This window comes from Actinia tenebrosa, unplaced genomic scaffold (genome assembly GCF_029948245.1).
Source record: "Actinia tenebrosa isolate PJP-AT-01 unplaced genomic scaffold, QUT_ActTen_1.0 PGA_scaffold4__44_contigs__length_22323623, whole genome shotgun sequence".
Taxonomy (NCBI): Eukaryota; Metazoa; Cnidaria; class Anthozoa; order Actiniaria; family Actiniidae; genus Actinia; species Actinia tenebrosa.
This window is the reverse complement of record NW_028292581.1, coordinates 15,522,363-15,544,145: the sequence shown is the minus strand read 5'-3', so window position 1 is coordinate 15,544,145 and position 21,783 is coordinate 15,522,363. Positions and strand designations below refer to the sequence as shown.

Here is a 21,783-nt window from a genome sequence, read left to right as displayed (position 1 = left end):
TAAAGTTTTAGGTACAGTTAGTTTAAATATAATCAGATGATGATCTTGATTCAGTTTCTCTACCAATGTCACATACACTTTTCCAGTAACTCCACTGATAAGAGCCTAACTTGAAATTTTAGCTGTAATAGATTCTTATGTGGAGGGAGATTAAAATGAAAATTTTAGCCTAACAGGTTCTTAAAAACCAAGTTCTTATACGCGGGTTTTCATTGTATTCATATGTCTAATACGAAAATAGAAAAGAAAAGGAACAAATAAATGACAAAAAAGTGTAGAGTGAATGGAGACGAAAGATTATATATAATCTTTCACAATATAGTGGCTCGTATTATTTCAGATCTTTCATTTCTATCGGCTAATGTTGTTTTGGAAAGATATTAAAACCAAAAAATTGCAACTTGATTGTAGAGAAGAATCGCGCTTCGAATTTTTATCGATAGATGTATAAATAGCCTTTTTACGAAAAGCTATTGAAGTTTAGTAAAGACTTTCATAGTTATAACACATTATAAAATAACTGCTCTAAATCTTGCTTTCTGATTGGTTGGGAGCTCGTGCTTCATTAGAGCACACAGCACGTGCATGCACTTTCATTTGCGTCACTCCTATCTAAAATAACACTTATTGTAATTTGTATTTTATGAAAGAAATAATAAACTTGCTGTGCTGTGTACGTGTGGAGTTACAAAGCAATTGGTGATTGGCAGAACACTCGAGAAGTGTCGAGAAGCACTTCGGTACGTGTCATGCTTCTCCTAACACTTCTCTCGTGTTCTGCCAATCCCCGCGTACTTTATAACTACACACAGTACGCATGCGCGTTCTCTATTTCTTCATTCATTTATAATACATTTGATAATGTTACTAAATAATAAATTTGATAATATTACTATTATTAGTATATCAATGGAGACTGAGAATGAGTTTTATGTGAAGTTTACTCCGCAAACCTGGAGTAATGCTCAATACGTGTGCTCCAGCGACGTGAACAATCTGGTACCCAGACCCTTTATTTCTTACTGCGCATACATAAAGGCTCTGGGTACGAGATTGCGACGTGAATAGAATATTTTAGTATTTTCCTGAGTGTTTCTGCTCAGGACCCTAACCCTAACCATTATCACTTCCTAATACCGCATTTACTGAATTACTCTGAGTTCATTCTCAAGAAATTTAAACGTACCTTTTCTTATGCTTATTTATAATATTCCTTTTCTAGTCGTTTAGGAGCCAATTTTATTATTTTATGTGATGCAACCTGCATCTATCTTTCCTTGATTCATTTGATATAAATAATCCGAAGGTAAAGCTATGTGTAATTGTGAGCATGCTCAGTGCTAGACATCAATCCACATCGAACTGTGAGATTCCATGCCCCGATATGAATAGCTGATTTCACTCTTTATTGGATAAGAAGTTTGGAAGTGTTTGTATAAAGTCCAAAAACAATTTTCGCGTAACGTTCTTAAGCAGATGACGTAAGAGGAATGATGAAAGTTTAATTATCGATCTGCTAACATCTTAGTGAGCGAGTGACACATTTGCATATTCAGACCCCTCACGATAACTTGTTTCTACGCTTCGCGTATCCACGAGTTCAAAACCATATCGAGCTCTTAACATGAGATAATTTCTATGTATCATACGGTCACATTGCTACGTTTGGTTCAACATATTATCTTAACGGTAAAAAGTGACGGATAAAAATTATCAATTTTATTCAACATCTAAGTAAATGACGTCATTTACTCAAACCTGTTGTTCTTTTCGCTTTTAAACCAAAATTTCTCAACAGCAAGTGGTTCCCAGGCTAAAATTTTCACTTATCTGGTTTTCATGATCATAATTGAGTCATATTATCCTTAAATACTTCAATCATTTGGAATTTCTAAAATTGAGGCACTTCCATCCAAGTGCTCAACCCTTTAAAGGCGGTGCATGTTGCTCACATCATTCCCGCACACGAAGCCGGCGTTCTGGCGTTTATCTCTTTGCAATAGACCTTTTTACCGGTACTCAGGCCAACTTGAATCCTAATGTTTTAATTAAGACATGGGATGGCGTAGGGGGCAACTATTGTAAAATGTTTTGACTGCACAGCTGTCATTATGTCTTCATATAACTTTACGCTTTTCAATGATAAGCACATCTAAAAACCAATTGAATTTACTGGTAGTTGGAACAATATGCCAAACACCAAGACTTTCAAAACCTAACTCCGCCACTCTATATTTTATAGATATTCTACGTGTTTGTCCCCTCGGCATTCCATAATCCAAGATGACCACCGTATCAGTAAAACGGTCTATTCTTTCGCGCTTTTATCACATTTTGCGTGCGGTATAACTGAACAGAGCATGGCACACATTGTAGGTAATAAACTCTTAAAGCTTCGGTTTAATGTTTTCCAATTTCCGACGACATGCCATTCCCTTCAGAATAAGTTTCTTTGTTTCAGTCGTAACCATATTCATGTGTCTTCTCGTGCACAGCCGTCAAAAAAGAAATGATACTTTAAGGAATGACACGTGTGTGAAAAAATAATTACGCGCAAGCCGAATGTCTATTGAATAGAAGAAACCTTCCCGCTTTTCACTCATTCATTTCCATTTTCTTTCAGATCACTGGTCGCTCTTTCTCTCATTCTCTCCCTTCTACTTTTCAAACCCGCACCACTGTACATCCTAGACGAGGTAGACGCAGCCCTCGATCTCTCACACACCCAGAACATTGGTCAAATGGTGAAATCCCACTTCAAACATTCCCAGTTCATCGTAGTCTCACTCAAAGACGGCATGTTCAACAATGCCAATGTTCTCTTCAAGACCAAGTTCGTTGATGGCATCTCCACAATAACTCGCTATGCGCAGAATCCATCTAGCCGTGGAGGCGACCATACAACGGGCAAAACCGTTGGCAAAAGTCAAGATAGATACGACGCCACAAAAGCTGACCACCACTCAGTCTTTAACGTCTTCCTAGATCTACATCTTAGCGACCCTATACAAAAATCTATAATTTCTTAAAATATAGCAGGGTTTGTGTTGGTTAAGTTCTTGGGTTGCAAAACAGTAGGAAATGAGACGTGGCAGCCATGTTGGAAGATACCTCCGATCCAACATGGCGACTATGATGTCATATCAGGAGTGTGCGATCGGGTTCTTTTGGCGCATGATCAGCAATGTCTCAGTTATTTAATTAACAAATTTACGATGGTTTAGCGTGGTATATCCTCTTATTTACCACGATATGACGTCAAAAGTTGGTCAAAATGTTATGGACTCACGAGGCGGGGTGGGTCCATAACTAATTTTGACCAACGTTTGGCGTCATATCGTGGTAAATAAGAGGACATACCACGCTAAACCATCGTAAATTTGTTTTTTACCACAAAACTCACAAAACTCTAGGAAATAGACTGCACGAAATCTTGCATGACGGCATTTGTTGGTATGGCCTCTTATTTACGACGTTTTTTAACCAATCAGCGCGCGAGAAAATTTACAATTGTGGTAAAATGCATTTTTTACAATAACTTACAAATTTCTCGCGCGCTGATTGGTTATTTTTTATCATCAATAAGAGGACAGACAGATAAAGCCGACGTCAATGAGCGCGCGCTCTTTCCGTTGGTTGTTTTGATCGCTAAAAATGAGAAGTTTTTATCGTTTTTGTTAGTGTGAAAAACAAATTGACATCAGATTTTTATGTGTCTGTCCTCTTATTGACAATAAATGTCGCCATCACATTGTCAAAGTAGTATGCGGATCCACTCAGCTACGCCTCGTGAATCCACACTACTTTGACAATGTGATGACGCGATTTATTGTCAATAAGAGGACAGACGCATAAAAATCTGATGTCAATTTGTTAATTTTCGTGGCTCGTGTTTGATCTCTTTCTCTAGGCACGTGGAAATCCCCAACTTCATATAAGAGTAACATCTAATACCCTGCTCTAACTTAGAACTTAGAGGCTAGGAGATGTCATAATATATAAAATACCTAATGTATGTTTGTGCGATATATCACAAACAAATGTAAGAATATTGATTTTTAAACAATTGACCCATATGTCACATTAGTCTAATTAAAGATGATTAAGAGCGACTTTCTGTAAGAGTCGACCAAACATCGGCACAAGTCAAAAAATCGATTTCGCTCATATTTAGTTTTTAGATAGCCCTTAGTGTAAAATAAATCGATGTGTTGTTAGTTTTGAAAAAAAAAATTTTTTTCCCCACGAAATTTACGAAAATAGATTTCGCCCAAATGCAGGGGGAAAGTGACCGACGAGGTCAAGGAATTTAGTACAAAAATAAGCGCATCCTACAGCTAAACTACTTAACAATTTTTTCGGTTGGTACTTCTTACCGAAGGAATAGGTATTCCTCTTGCTTTTCGTTGTATTTATTCTAGAATATTTGGCGATTTAAGATTCGAAATAATTTTTCTACCGTGTACACTTTTTCCAAAGTTTAAGAATGCAAATTAAGGCCTTAAAATACTGCTTATAAAAACTATGTGCGGAGATACCAAATTATTCAAAACCTACACCCAGAGGATTATCTAATGTATTTCTATCAGATTCAAAAGAAAAATCTCTGGGCAAATCATTTTTAGCTTTCCGTTGAGGTCTTTTTACGATCTTTATTTCGCGATATTTCAACCGTAAACAACTTGTTGCGTTACCTCCACCGACGTGACTATAATTTTAATTGCAATCATTCCATCGCTGAATTTTGCTAAAACTAGGGGATCAAACCAAGAAAAAGACATCATAGTAATATCCAACACATTTCAATTGCGAAATATTAACTTATTTTATCACATACTTTTTTAACTCATTCTATTGCGTGACACAAAGCATGCTTTGTCAGTAAAATGAACACGCAGATGAAAATCGAACAATAACTTTCAAACTAAATATATCAGTGAACTAACTTTATTTTATTTAGCAGCTCTTTCATTGGATTTTCGAAATATGGTTTTACTAATCCAGTAGCATTTAATAATAGCAATTTCCTTCAATAAACATTGTTTTGATAATGCATGAAACTAACATTGAGTTGACTGCCGCAATGATTAAAATCACGTGCCATCTTTCCATGGGAAAGTTCAGCAAGCACTGTATAAACATGGAAGTGGTTTGTTCGTTTTAATAGTTCTATAGTTGGAGGTCCGTGTAGCTATGATCGAAGAGACAGAAATAAGTCAGTCGAGTCGTTACCCGTCAAACGCAAGAAGCTATATCAGATAAGCTCGAACAAATAGGCAAGTCCTGTTCCTGCTCTTGAGATAAAGCTGGTATAGATGAAATTGCTTCTCGGCTTCTAGTGAAGAAGATATATGAAAATTGCATTCTGACGAAAATACGCACATTGTGGTAGTTAGTCCTCCTACGTAATACTTTTGACATTTGGTAAATAACGCTAACTTGATAAAAGTATCCTATATTCAATAACAAATACCAATACCCCAAAGGAAGGTTTGACATTGATTATTTTTTTAAATATTTTTCCTTGTTGTGTCATCGTGTTGAATAATTAAAGTAATCTTTCACACCAACCCAGGCATCCATCTCTCTCGCTGGAGTACTTCCCGGTAACTTCGACCGAGAAGTACTGGAGCAAGTCTAAGATCTATATTAATTATCGTTTCAGAGATAAATGTATATACTTATTTCAATAAAGTTAGTCACCAAAAACCTAGAAAGCTGGGATCACTGATATGAGCATCATGGGAAACTTTTCATATCAAAAAAGCATATATATATATATAAAGCTTTTTTGATAAAAACTGCAGCTCGATGATGCTCAGAAGAGGTGAGACTATAACCCGTAAAAGAATCGCAAGTCCATGAACAGTTATCAAGCGGTTGAACGTGTAAAATGAATCTACCCATAATCCTTGTCGGCCTCAGCTTTATAGCTTTTCAGGTGACTAACTTTTTTGAAATAAGTGTATAAACTTTTTATAGACAGACAAACATATTTTATTTGGCGTTTTGTACATAGTTGCACATCAACTTAGTTCCAAATAAGTTAGAGTGCTCACACTAAATCCGTGAAACAAATACTAATTTTTAGCACTAAATAGTGATAATTAAACAATAGAAAACAAAGGATTCTGTATGAAATAGTACTAATTAGTACTATTTAATGTTCAGGGTTTTAGTGCGTGCACTCTACGAGTATAGACGTATGTTTATGTATGCGCATAATATCTATATTCACATATTCCACACATACACATCATACGTACATATATATTCTGTATATATAAATGTTCATATAATTATTTCGATAAAATGCGTTACTAATCCCAATCATCTTTATGCAATATTATAAAAGTATTGATTTTTATTTGTTTTGTTGTTTTTTTTATATAAGGCTGCGTTCATAATGTATGGCAGAGGGGGGTGGTGGGGGGGGGGGGGTGGGGGGGGTGGCAGGTAGAAGTTTGAAATGTCCAGAATAATTCTCAACATCCCCCTTAAAGTTATGCAAAAAAATACGGTTCCCCCTAAGCAAGGCTTGTAGCTTCTTTCAAAAATTGTGCATCCCCTACTCCTTTTTCCTACCAAAATTTTCCCGATCCCCCCTCAATTTCACCTGCCCCCCCCCCCCTCCCCCTCCCCCTCCCCCCCTTTCATACATTATGAACGCAGCCTAATTTAAGTTATTTACACGAGCGAATTTTGCTGGTTGGCAACACGCACCATTTTTATGATGTTAATATATGTTGAATGTTTGGAAATGTTCTGCATCTAAATGAGGACAGTTCAGCTGTTTAAAAGTCACGCTGAAGATCTTGTGAAAGCATATATCAATTTCAAAAATGTGAGATTGGAACCGGTTTAGCTCACATACTTTTTACCGACAAAGCATGCTTTATGTCACGCAATAGAATGAGTTAAAAAAGTATGTGATAAAATTTGTCAATATATCGCAATTGAAATGTGTTGAATATTACTATGATGTCTTTTTCTTGGTTTGATCCCCTAGTTTTAGCAAAATTCAGCGATGGAATGATTGCAATTAAAATTATAGTCACGTCGGTGGAGGTAACGCAACAAGTTGTTTACGGTTGAAATATCGCGAAATAAAGATCGTAAAAAGACCTCAACGGAAAGCTAAAAATGATTTGCCCAGAGATTTTTCTTTTGAATCTGATAGAAATACATTAGATAATCCTCTGGGTGTAGGTTTTGAATAATTTGGTATCTCCGCACATAGTTTTTATAAGCAGTATTTTAAGGCCTTAATTTGCATTCTTAAACTTTGGAAAAAGTGTACACGGTAGAAAAATTATTTCGAATCTTAAATCGCCAAATATTCTAGAATAAATACAACGAAAAGCAAGAGGAATACCTATTCCTTCGGTAAGAAGTACCAACCGAAAAAATTGTTAAGTAGTTTAGCTGTAGGATGCGCTTATTTTTGTACTAAATTCCTTGACCTCGTCGGTCACTTTCCCCCTGCATTTGGGCGAAATCTATTTCCGTAAATTTCGTGGGAAAAATTTTTTTTTTTCAAAACTAACAACACATCGATTTATTTTACACTAAGGGCTATCTAAAAACCAAATATGAGCGAAATCGATTTTTTGACTTGTGCCATGAAAATTCGATTTTGGTCGATCCTTACAGACAGTCGCTCTTAAAAGCTATCCAGAGGGCTCCTTCCGAATCCAAAGTAATTCAGTCACTTGTGTCTAAACGAGCTAGGATTTCTTTATAAACAATTCCTTACCTTACAAAATCTAAAGATACAGTACAACTTGTATATATATCATGTTATGTTGGTGTTTCAGTATTTTCTTTTGTATTATGGTACTTTTAGAATAAACATTTTCATAAGATCAAAAGTTTTCCTCTTTCTCTTTTGGCTTGTTCTGTTTCTGAAGATTAATTCCTAATCTCGCGCTGAGCCTTTAATGTCAGCAACTAACGCAAAAAAAGCATGCGTAGACGGCATTAATTTTCGACAAGTGATACCCAGCCACGCCCCTAATCAATCACTTTGATAATTTAGTACTGACATTGATTGACAACTGTCACAAGGCAATAGATCAGTCTGTACACGGGATATTATATGCCCACAAAGGATTCGGCAACACGTTGCAAGATTTTGATTCAGCTTCAAAAACTCACGACGCAGAATGGCGATTTTTTTGCAAGTTGATTCATGTAACAGCTTCATCAATGATTATTCGCACAACACATACCCAAATTGCAGTTCAATACTCTAATACTAGGCGTAGCGAGGCGATGTCAACAAATAAGATGGCGGCTTTGAAAGAGACTACGCGAGAACTGAGGACGATGTTGTTACTTTTAAAAATCCTACACAGTAACATGTTGATTTTCGAACGTACGTTGCGCGAAAAGTTGACTCGTGTACCGACGAGTCGTATCGCGAAAAATCACCCTTGCGAATCGTCCCGTATAACATCAGCTTAAGGTCACGATCATTTCCAAGAATCGCACAATAACTCAAAAGAAAACAATAAAAAATGCTCCTCCTAAATTATGCATTCATTGCGTCAAAGCATTTCAAGGAAGTAATTAGGTCACGCTCATTTCCAAGAATGGCCTGACCGAAGACAGACAGACAACATTATTCAGACAACTCCCTCAACTCGTCTCGTCTCAACTCCTCAAGACATGGAATCGTTTGTTGAAGATCTTAAGAAAGAGCTCCAATGTTCCCTGTGTAATAATACTTTCACTGAACCAAAGATCTTGTCTTGTTTTCACACATTTTGTAAGCCTTGCGTCAAACGACACACCGAGCAAGTCCACCAAATCAACATCTTCAAGTATCCTCAATGCAAATCACATACTTCTCTACCAGAACTAAGCAGCGTCGAAGATCTACAGCCAAGTCTACTACATTCAAGAATCTTGAATGGTCTGGCATTGGTAGAAGGAGAAAAGGCTTGTTCTGTTTCTGAGAGTCATTCGTCAGCTTCTTGGTATTGTTTTGATTGTGATCATTCACTGTGTCAAGAATGCGAGAAGAGTCATTCGTTCTTCATTAAAGATCACAAAGTCGTTCGTTTGGCTGATTTGAAGAAAAAAGATATTCAGTTCGTAATATCAAGAGAAAATCCTTGTACAAGTCACCCTCATCACAGGCTAGAGTTTTTCTGTGAAGATTGTGATGCAATGATTTGCAGGACATGCTTGATAGATCACAAGGATCATAAGACGATATCATTAGATAAGTTTGTTTCGATCAAGAAAGATCAATTGTCAAAGCATCTGCAGGTATTAGAGCAGTTGAGATTAGATGACAAGAAAAAGCAACAACAAGAAAAGATTGCTAACACAATCAAACAACAAGGAGAAAAGGCAAAAAAAGAAGTCAAAAACAAAACCAAGAAAATCATCCAAATACTACAAGACAACGAACGAGAATTGCTGCGACAAATCGATGAGAAATTGGACACAGCCACAACAAACTTGAATATAATTCATCATATTCCAGCCGTCAAGGAATATATCAAGAATGTGATGGAAAGAGGACTGCCAAGTGAAATGATGAACATTCAAGAGACACAATGCTCTCAGAAATTCATCTTTAACCACATTCCACAATCCACAAGTGAATTCAGGGCTAGGAAAAGTACAAACTTGTTTCGAAACAGACCATGCTAAGAGCACTATTCAGGTGAAATCTGAGACAGAAGCTTTAAAAAAAGAAAAGCTGATAGTGACGACTAAAACCTTGACAGGAGAAGTCAATCATGATCCAAGGGATGTTATAGACGTTCAAATCAAGCCTGAAGAAAATGTGAAAATAGAAAAGAAATATTTGAGAACTGTTGGGAAAGTAGAAGTTGAATTCATGGCTAAAGTAGCTGGTCAGTTGACAGCAGAGGTTCAAGTGAATGTGAATCGTGTGTCTAACAGTCCACTAGTGGTGAATGTCAAGCCACAAAAGATGAAAACAACATTACAGTTTAAAATGAAATGTGTAAATATAGGATCTAGTAAGTTAAGAGGCATAACAGTAAACAGAGGCAATAGCAGGATCGCTGTTTCAAATGGTTCTGCTGAATGTGTCCATGCATTCACCACTGATGGAGATCTCTTACTAACGTATGGTACTCGAGGTAGAGTAAAGCGAAAACTTTCTTATTCTCACGGCTTAGCATTTCTGAATGATACAGATTTAGCCATAGCAGACTGTGGTAATCATAGAATATGTATAGTGAACACTACAACAGGGACATTGGTAAAAACCTTTGGTAACCAAGGTAACGGGGATGGACAATTTCGTTATCCATATGGAGTACACGTTGATGACGATGGTAACATCATTGTGTGTGATGGTGATAATCGTTGTGTTCAAGTCTTCACAAGAGACGGTGACTATCAATATCAGTTTGCTTTGACAACACAGTTTGGTTTGACAACACAGGACGAGTTCGCCCTATATGATGTGATAACACATGATGGACTGTTTTACGTCAGTGATTGTAATAATCACATTGTTCATGTATTTGAGAAGAAAGGCAACGTACCGACTAGAATATCGACGATTGGCTGTGAAGGCGTTGCTGATGGTCAGCTGAATAGACCACATGGCCTGGCTATTGATAATGGCCATCATCTACTGGTGTGTGATTTTGGTAATAACCGCGTACAAAAATTCACATTGGATGGTCGTTTTGTAGGGAAGACTTGTGATGTAATCGAGAACCCTAGATACATAACTGTTTTAAAGGATGGTCAGTTATTAGTTAGTACGTATGGTTCTGGTGTCTGGTGTGTAAAGTAGAATTGGCTAATAATTCTCAGTCACCATATTTGATCGATATGACATATGCAATGATATCCCTGAGTTTGACATGTGCTAAAATATGACTATTCGCAGTTTATACATTTGATATCTGTTTTTATTCTTTTTTACTTTTGTTTGCGTTTGCTTTCTTTTGTCTTCTTTCGCTGCTTCTTTTTTCTGCTATCGCCGTTTTGTTTTTTCCAGTTTTTTTTTTTTTTTTCCTTTTCTTTAGTTAAGTTTTTTAATCGAATACAGTTAAAACCCGCGTGTAAGAACCAGAATTTTTCAAGTTAGCCTAAACAGGTTCTTATAGAAATGGTACTTAAATCAATTTTACGATAACAAGGTTCTCAAAATAGGTTCTCATAGTTCCATATGAATTTCATCAAAATATTTTCTAAATATAATCTCATAATACTCATTTATATCTATGTTTGTACTTTTTACTCGTAGAATTACATTATTTGAATGGCTAACACAATAGACATACAACACAGTATTTTGGCTTGAAAGCAAAAAAAAAATGATGTAAAGTTTAAATTACAGTTAGTTTAAATATAATCAGATGATGATCTTTTAAAATTTAGTTTCTCTACCAATGTCATATACACTTTTACAGTAACTCCACTGATAAGAACCTAACTTGAAATTTTAGCTGTAATAGGTTCTTATGTGGAGGGGGATTTAAATGAAAATTTTAGCCTAACAGGTTTTTAAAACCCAAGTTCCTATACGCGGGTTTTTATTGTATCCATATGTCGAATACAAAAAGAAAAAAGAAAAGGAAAAAATTAAATGACAAAAAAGGTTAGCGAAGAGTGGAAGGAGACAAAAGATTATATATAACCTTTCACAATAAAGCGCCTCGTATTATTTCAGATCTTCCATTTCTATCCGCTAATGTTGTTTTGGAAAGATTTTAAAAACAAGAAATGGCAGCTTTATCGTAGAGAAGAGTCGAGCTTCGAATTTTTATCGATAGATGTATAGATAGCCTTTTTACGAAAAGCTATTGAAGTTTAATAAAGACTTAGTTTTAATACATTATAAAATAACTGCTCTAAATCTCGCGTTCTAATTGGTTGGGAGCTCGTGCTTCATTAGAGCACAAAGCACGTGCGCGCACTTTTATTTGCGTCACCCCTATTTAAAATAACGGTTATTGTAATTTGTATTTTATGAAAGAAATAATAAACTTGTTGTGCTGTGTGGAGTTACAAAGCAATTGGTGATTGGCAGAACACTCGAGAAGTGTCGAGAAACACTCCGGTACGTGTCATGCTTCCCCTAACACTTCTCTCGTGTTCTGCCAACCCCCGCGTACTTTCTAACTGCACACAGCACGCATGCGCGTTCTCTATTTCTTCATTCATTTATAATACATTTGATAATGTTACTAAATAATAAATTTGATAATATTACTAATAATAGGCCCTTTGCAGCTCAGCAATCACGTGCTGATTCATTCACTGAGAGCAAATGAATGAACATTTTGATTCCCATGGGTGAAATTTACTGGACTGCAAACAAACTTTCTACAACCTGTTTCGAGAGATCGTAATAAAACTGCATTTCATAACACACTGGTTACACACGTTTTCATTCAGTTCTTTACAAGTAGCTAAAAAGTATCACCAATTTAATATAAAAACAAAAATTTTGCAGTCCAGTACAGAACTGCAAAGGGCCTATTGTATAAGAATGGAGACTGAGAATGAGTTATACGTGAAACCGCAGACCGGGAGTAATGCAGGCTCAATACGCGTGCTCCAGCGACGTGGACAATCTGGTACCCAGACCCTTTAATTCTTACTGCGCATGCATAAAGGCTCTGGGTACGAGGATGCGACGTGAATAGAACATTTAGTATTTTCCTGAGTGTATCTACTCAGTTGTCCGTTTTCCGATATGAAACTTGGCCAAAAGGGGTTTTTGCTGTCCTTGAAAACATTGTAAAGCTCCTTGAAATGTCCTAAAAGTTAGAAAATACCTGTGTGCAGCCTGCTTGTAGCCCATCATTATCATTTCCTAATACCATATTCACTGATTTCTCTTAGTTTGTTCGAAAGAAAATTAAACTTACCTTTTCTTATGTTTATTTATAGTATTCTTCTTTAGTTTAGGAGTCTATTTGTCTCTTTTATCTGATGCAATCTCCATCTATCCTTCCTTTATTCGTTCGATAAAAATAATCCGAAGGTAAAGCTATGTGCTAAAGTGAGCATGCTCAGTGCTACACATCATCCCACATCGAACAGTGAGATTTCATGCCCTGATATAAATAGCTGATTCAACCATTTATTGGATAAGAAGTTTGTAAGTGTTTATGTCAAGTCTGAAAGAAAGTTTCGCGTAACGTTCATAAACCCATGGACTTAAGACGATTGATAAACGTTTAATTATCGATTAGCCAACACCTTGAGCTACAATATCTCGTTTCTATACTTCGGGTAATAATAATAATAATCTAATACTAATCTTTATTGGGTGAACTAATAAAGCTATGAGCTTATTTCCAATTAAGCCCATATAAACTAAATTATATCTATATCTATATCTATATCTATATACAATAACAATTTTACTAGTGAATTATTCAAACAACGTTTATTCTAGTCTATACATATTTTGGCTCTAAAACTGTACACCTATCTACTTTACTATATCTAAGGATTTGTATTTCTATTGGATTGCTATATCTACAGTGATACAGTAAAACTTTTTGCGTGCGGTATAACTGAACAGAGCATTGCAAAAGCTGTAGGTAATAGACTCTTAAAGCTTTGGTTTAATGTTATTCAATTTCAGAACACATGCCATTCCCTTCAAAATAAGTTTCTTTGTTTGAGTCGTAACCATAATCATGTGTCTTCGCATATACGACCGTTCAACGAAGAAATGATAATCTAGGCAATGAGAAGTGGTCTGAAATGGGAAAAGCATTGAGCCAAATATGAATTGTTGTATTGGATCGGAAAACCCTTCTCACTTTTCACTCTTTCAATTCAATTTTCTTTCAGATCACTGGTCGCTCTTTTTCTCATTCTCTCCCTTCTACTTTTCAAACCCGCACCGCTGTACATCCTAGACGAGGTAGACGCAGCCCTTGATCTCTCACACACCCAAAACATCGTTCAAATGGTGAAATCCCACTTCAAACATTCCCAGTTCATCGTAGTCTCACTCAAAGACGGCATGTTCAACAATGGCAACGTTCTCTTCAAGACCAAGTTCGTCGATGGCATCACGGCTCCACAGTGACTCGCTACGCGCAGAATCTATAAAGCCGTGGAGGTGACCATACAGCGGGCAAAACCACAGCCAAGAAGGGTCAAGATAGATCTAAGAGAGTCAAGATAGATACGACGCCACAACCGCTAAGCACCACTCAGTCTTTAACGTCTTCCTAGATCTACTTCTTAGCGACCGTATACAAAGATCTATGATTTCTTAAAATATATTGTAAATTGAATGGTTTGAGTTGGTTAAGTTCTTGGGTTGTAAAACGCTTCCATGTTGGAAGATACCTCCGATGCAACATGGCGGCTATGATATCATATCAGGATTGTGCGATCGAGTTCTTTTGTCGCGTGATCAACAATGTCTCAGTTATTTTATACATTTTTTTCGTGACTCGCCATTAATCTGTTTCTCTAAGCACGTGGAAATCCCCACCATCATATGAGTAACATATAATACCCTGCTCTAACTGAGAACTTAGAGGCTAGGAGATGTCATAATATAAAAAATACCCTTTTCTTGGGATATATCACGAACATATGTAAGAATATTGACTGTAAACAATTGTCCGATAAGTCATATTAGTCTGATAAAGATATTTTTTAAAAAACGCTTTCCAGAGATGGGCTCCTTGATAATAATCCAAAGTAATTCAGTCACTTGTGTCTAAACGAGCTAGGATTTCTTTATAAACAATTCCTTACCTTACAAAATCTAAAGATACAGTACATCTTGTATATATATCATGTTATGTTGGTGTTTCAGTATTTTCTTTCGTATTGTGGTACTTTTAGAATAAACATTTTCATAAGATCAAAGTTTTCCTCTTTCTCTTTTCCCTTCGTTTCTCGTCCTTTCGTCTCTTTTCCTTTCTTGCTTACTTTTGCCCCTTTGCTTTCCTTTCTTTATCTTCTAACACGGGTTTTTAATAAATCCAAAAGTAAAGGGCAAAAAAAAACACGACCGTTTAATGGATTAGACAACGATGGTAGATTGCATTGTCATCCACCATTTGCACACGAAATCTTTCGAAAAACTTTCAAAATTCGATAATTAGAAAATTCTCTGAGCTCCTTATGTCGCCACAAAAATTTCTATGTCCTAGAAAATTTTCCTTTGCTATCAAGGTAGTTCCGGACCCTTGCTACTGCGCATCCATTTCGCGCATCTCGTTTTTTACCCTTTCAGTTTCGCTGTTTTGAAAATTGATTTAAATAACGTCAGAAGTTGAATCCTTTTCTATAACTTATCAAACTATTTTGCTAATTCATGGAACGTTTCAGGCAAAAATGAAATGTTTTCAAAACACGCTTAGATTTTTATTGCCTGACTTGATCACTCTTTGGATTCAAAACAACAAATTCATACCTTTATGAAAATGAAGTAACAAAAAATGAATTTGACATGTTATTCTCAAAATCAATTCGAAATACGTCTTAGATTCTCTGGAGATTACAAAGACGATTTGACAAGTTTCGGACAGGTTAATGTACTAGAACCCAGTCCCGCGCTGACAGGATTTGTGTTTTTTGACCAAAAACCTTGGATTTAGTCGCTCATAGCTCGTCTATTAGTACGTTGACCCCCAATGTTTTTCTTTTTATTTAAACCTACATATCATTTTCTTTGGAATTAGTGCGGGAAGAAAAAATTCATAGTTAAAATTGTCATGAATTTTCAACATTTTTACAACCACACACGCATATAACTGCGCCGAATTGCAAGCAATTTCGCTTCTAGAATTTAATTTTCACGCCACTTTCAAAAGATTGCATGGTTTTTTTTTATCAAGGTATGTTTCCTAGATTCAACAACTGTTTTTATTAAATCCAATCGAGCAATTCGAATTCATTGGTGGGGACAGATTTTCGGCAAAAACGCGCGGAAAACTGAAAAATCACACCTTTTTGACGCCTTATATCTCGAAAACCAATACGGGGACCCCCTTCTTTTTTATTATTATTATTATTATTTGAATGCCCTAACAATAAACTTCGAATGACAGAATTTAAAAAATATATTCATAGAAGAATTTTGAAGATCCGGTACTACCTTAAACAAGCGAATATCTCTATATTATATCCTCGCAAAAGATTCGGCAACATGTTGGAAGTTCTTGATTCAGCTCCAAAAACTCGCAACGCATGCAGAATGGCGAACTCTTTGAAAGTTGATTCGTGTAAGAGCTTCATCAACGATTTTTCGCACAACGCCTAAATTGCAGTTCAATGCTCTAATACGTACTTTGCGCGAGTAGTTGATTTGTGTATAAAAAAAAAATCGACAAGTCGTATTGCGAAAAATCGTCATGCGAATCGTCCCGTGTAACATCATTTTAAGGTCACGCTCATTTCCAAGAATCGCTCAATAGCTCAACTATTAATAAACCGAAAAAAATATGCATTCATGGCGTGACATCATTTCAAGGAAGTAAGGTCACGCTCATTTCCAAGAATCGCCTGACCAAAGACTGACAAACAACATTATTCAGACAACTCCCTTATCTCGTCTCAACTCCTGAAGACATGGAATCGTTTGTTGAAGATCTTAAGAAGGAACTCCGATGTTCCCTGTGTAATGATACTTTCACTGAACCAAAGATCTTGTCTTGTTTCCACACATTTTGTAAGCCTTGCGTCAAACGACACGCCGAGCAAGTCCACCAAATCAACATCTTCAAGTGCCCTCGATGCAAATCACAGACTTCTCTATCAGAACTAAGCAGCGTCGAAGATCTACAGCCAAGTCTAATACATTCCACAATGTTGAAGGGTCTGGCGTTGATAGAAGGAGAAAAGGCTTGTTCTGCTTCTGAGAGTCATTCGTCAGCTTCTTGGTATTGTTTTGATTGTGATCATTCACTTTGTCAAGAATGCGAGAAGAGCCATTCGTTTTTCATTAAAGATCACAAAGTCGTTCGTCTGGCTGATTTGAAGAAAAAAGATATTCAGTTCGTAATAACAAGAGAAAATCCTTGTACAAGTCACACTCATCATAGGCTAGAGTTCTTCTGTGAAGATTGTGATGCAATGATTTGCAGGACGTGCTTGATACATGATCACAGGAATTATAACACAATGTCATTAGATAAGTTTACTTCGATCAAGAAAGCAGTATTGTCACAGCATCTACAGGTATTAGAGCAGTTGAGATTAGATGACAAGGAAAAGCAACAACAAGAAAAGATTGCTAACACTATCAAACAACAAGGAGAAAAGGCAAAAAAAGAAGTCAAAGACAAAACCAAGAAAATCATCCAAATACTACAAGACAACGAACGAGAATTGCTGAGACAAATCGATGAGAAGTTGGACACAGCCACAACCAACTTGAATATAATTCATCATATTCCAGCCGTCAAGGAATACATCAAGAACGTGATGGAAAGAGGACTGGCAAGTGAAATGATGAACATTCAAGAGACACAATGCTCTCAGAAATTCATCTTCAACCACATTCCAATCTGGAAAATTGAATTTATTCCTAATCAAGGGCTGACGAAACAAGTGAATTTAGGGCTGGGAAAAATACGCACTTTAGAAACAGACCACAGGATGAGCACTATTCAGGTGAAATCTGGGACGGAGGCTTTAAAGAAAGAAAAGCTGATAGTGACGACAAAACGCTCTACAGGAGAAGTCAATCATGATCCAAGGGATATTATAGACGTTCAAATCAAGCCTGAAGAAAATGTGAAAATAGAAAAGAAATATGTGAGAACTGATGGTAAAGTAGAAGTTGAATTCATTGCTAAAGTAGCTGATCAGTTGACAGCAGAGGTTCAAGTGAATGGGAATCATGTATCTAACAGTCCACTAGTGGTGAATGTCAAGCCACAAGAGATGAGAACAACAGGGCAGTTTAATGTGAAAGGTGTAAATATAGATTATAGTTATGTTAATGGTATAGCAGTAAACAGAGACAATAGCAGGATCGCTGTTTTAAGTGATTCTTCTGACTGTGTCCATGTATTCACCACAGATGGAGATCTCTTACTGACATATGGTACTCGAGGTAGTGCACAGGGACTGTTGTATGGTCCTGAAGGCTTAGCATTTCTGAATGATACAGATTTAGTCATAGTAGAATGCGGAGATGATAGAATATGTATAGTGAACACTACAACAGGGACATTAGTAAAAACCTTTGGTAACCAAGGTGACGGGGATGGAGAATTTATTTTTCCAAATGGAGTACACGTTGATGACGATGGTAACATCATTGTGTGTGATGGTGATAATCGTCGTGTTCAAGTCTTCACAAGAGACGGGGACTATCAATATCAGTTTGGTTTGACAACACAGGACAAGTTTGATCCACGAGATGTGATAACACATGATGGACTGTTTTACGTCAGTGATAAAAATAATCATCTTATTCATGTATTTGAGAAGAAAGGTAACGTACCGACTAGAATATCGACGATTGGTGGTAAAGGTACTGCTGATGGTCAGCTTAATGGACCATGGGGCCTGGCTATTGATAATCACCATCATCTACTGGTGTGTGATTATGGTAATAACCGCGTACAAAAATTCACATTGGATGGTCGTTTTGTAGGAAGTACTTGGGATGAAATCAAGAACCCTACATATATAACTGTTTTAAAGGATGGTCAGTTATTAGTTAGTACTTATGGTTCTGGTGTCTGGTGTGTAAGGTAGAAATTGGCTATTACTTTATTGTAACGTATTTGATCGGTATGTCATTTTGGTGATATCCTTGGGTTTGACATGTGCTAACATATGACCATTCGCAGTTTATACTTTTGTTTTTATTCTTTTTTACTTTTCTTTCCGTTTTGTTTTCTTTGGTCTCCTTTTAAAGCTTCACTTTTTAGTCAAATATTCATGTATCGAGTCCGAAACTAAACAAGAAAAGGAAGAAATAAATAAATAACAAAATAGTGAAGCAGTGAAAGGAGACAAAAGGTTATATATAATCTTTTACTATATTATCCATTGTTATTCGCTACAGCTGTTTTGAAAAGATCAAATAGGAAATGAGAGCTTTTTCGTAGAGAAGAATCGAGGTCCTTGCTATTTTTATCGATAGATGTATTAATAGACTTTTTACGAATACGTATTGACGATTAGTAAAGGCTTTCATTCTATGACAATATTCGTAAGAAATGTAAAAATAGAACTGAATTTGGGTCTCTGAACAACAAATAATTTTGTATCTGATGATTGGGATGAAGTTGATGTTTACATAAGGAATGCATCCTCTTTTACTCAGTTAAAAAAACCTTTATCGTTAGTTTTTTTACCAAATACTTTTACCAAATAGTATATTTGTTATAGAAAATTTGCCATCAGAAGGACTTCGAACTCTAAAGCCAAAATATGGTTTAGTCGTTCAATTTTTCATTGGATTTCATCACTAGGATACAATAGATAAATTAAGGATTTTTAAAATCTAGAGGTTTGGGACCTGTCAATATTTTTGGTCTGAGGGAAGGAGAGTGGGGAAGGTGTCGGAGAACTTTCGTTCGTTGCGACATCTTGAAGATTAACTGCATGTTAATCCCCAGCAAGACGCACTAGTTATCTCAGTTTTCTTGTGATCTCTCATTTACAGTGGCTGCAAATATACCTGTCATATAATCCCCCCTCCAGTTGCCTGGCTAAGAAACATGTGATCCCTTTATATCCTCCAACCCTCCAGCCAATAAATAATGACCGATCCTTTGGTAATGGAAAGAAACTTGATTGTCAAATATCAATATTTTTTTCAATAAACTAAAGAGAAAGGCTACAGTTTGAGAGTAGTGAATTATTTGGTTCCAGCAAAATTTTCTGAAATGGGACTGACTCGAATCCTCATTAATTATTCATCAATTTTACGGCATTGCTACGATCTCTTTCAGTCCCTAAAAGACGGAATAAGGTGCTGACATCTGTCTCGCGCACGACGCCGGGCATTTTGGCGTTTGTCTCTTTGCAATAGACCTTTTTACCGATACTGCGGCCATCTTGAATTCTACTGTTTTTATTAAGCATTGGAATGCCGGAGGGATTAACTACTTTGAAAGTTTTAGACTGCACAGCTGTCAGGATGTCTTTTTAAATAACTTCACGCTTTTCAATGAGAAGCACATCTAAGAACCAATTGAATTTACTGGTAGTTGCAACAATATGCGAAACACCAAGACTTCAAATTATTTGAAAACATAACCACGCCACTCTATACTTTATAAATGTTCTACGTGTTTGCCCTCTCGGCATTCCATAATTCAAGATGGCCGCCGTATCATTATAAATGGTTTTTTCTTTCGGGCTTTCATCACCTTTAGCGTGCGGTATTACTGCACAGAGCATGCCAAAAGCTGTAGGTAATAGACTCTCAAAGCTTCGGTTTAATGTTTTCCAATTTCCGACGACATGCCATTCCCTTCAGAATAAGTTTCTTTGTTTCAGTCGTAACCACATTCATGTGTCTTCTCGTGCACAACCGTCAAAAAAAGATTGATATTTTAAGGAATGACACGTGTCTGAAAAAATAATTACGCGCAAGACGAATGTCTATTGAATAGAAGAAACCTTCCCGCTTTTCAGTCATTCATTTCCATTTTCTTTCGGATCACTGGTCGCTCTTTCTCTCATTCTCTCCCTTCTACTTTTCAAACCCGCACCACTGTACATCCTAGACGAGGTAGACGCAGCCCTCGATCTCTCACACACCCAGAACATCGGTCAAATGGTAAAATCCCACTTCAAACATTCCCAGTTCATCGTAGTCTCACTCAAAGACGGCATGTTCAACAATGCCAATGTTCTCTTCAAGACCAAGTTCGTCGATGGCGTCTCCACAGTGACTCGCTTTGCGCAGAATCCATCTAGCCGTGGAGGCGACCATACAATGGGCAAAACCACAGCCAAGAAGGGTCAAGATAGATTAAAGAGAGTCAGGATAGATACGACGACACAACCGCTGACCACCACTCAGTCTTTAACGTCTTCCTAGATCTACTTCTTAGCGACCGTATACAAAGATCAAAACACTTCCGGTAGGAAATAAGACGTGGCAGCCATGTTGGAAGATACCTCAGATCCAACATGGCGAATATGATGTCATATCAGGAGTGTGCAATCGAGTTCTTTGGTCGTGTGATTAACAATGTCTCATTTATTTTATACATTTTTTCGTGACTCGCCATTAATCTCTTTCTCTAGGCATGTGGAAATCCCCACCATCATACGAGTAACATATAATACCCTGCTCTAACAGAGAACTTAGAGGCTAGGAGATGTCATAATATATAAAATACCTTTTTCTTGGAATATATCACAAACGGATGTAAGAATATTGATTGTAAACAATTGAAGAAATAGAAAACGCGCGCGCGTGTTGTGTGCTGTCATAAAGCACGCGGGGGTTGGCAGAACACGAGAGAAGTGTTAGGAGAAGTACGAAGCGTACCGGAGTGTTTCTCGACACTTCTCGAGTGTTCTGCCAATCACCAATTGCTTTGTAACTCCACACAGCACAGCAAGTTTATTATTTCTTTCATTTAAATACAAATTACAATAACCGTTATCTTAGATAGGAGTGACGCAAATAAAAATGCACGCACGTGCTGTGTGTTCTAATGAAGCACGAGATCCCAAACAATCAGAAAGCAAGATTTAGAGCAGTTATTTTATAATGTGTTATAAGTACGAAAGTCTTTAAAAAACTTCAATAGCTATTCGTAAAAAGGCTATCTATACATCTATCGATAAAAATTCGAAGCTCGAAGCCCAAGT

General features: G+C 36.7%; 1 protein-coding gene across 1 annotated transcript; it reads left to right on the top strand.

Annotated features, from left to right (window-relative positions):
- The first annotated feature begins 16,560 nt into the window (after positions 1–16,560).
- Positions 16,561–19,794, top strand: LOC148907227 (E3 ubiquitin-protein ligase TRIM45-like). Its single transcript, XM_089036825.1, has one exon. The coding sequence runs from the start codon at positions 16,561–16,563 to the stop codon at positions 18,697–18,699; it is 2,139 nt and encodes a 712-aa protein (XP_088892951.1). The 3' UTR covers positions 18,700–19,794.
- The last annotated feature ends 1,989 nt before the right edge of the window (positions 19,795–21,783 follow it).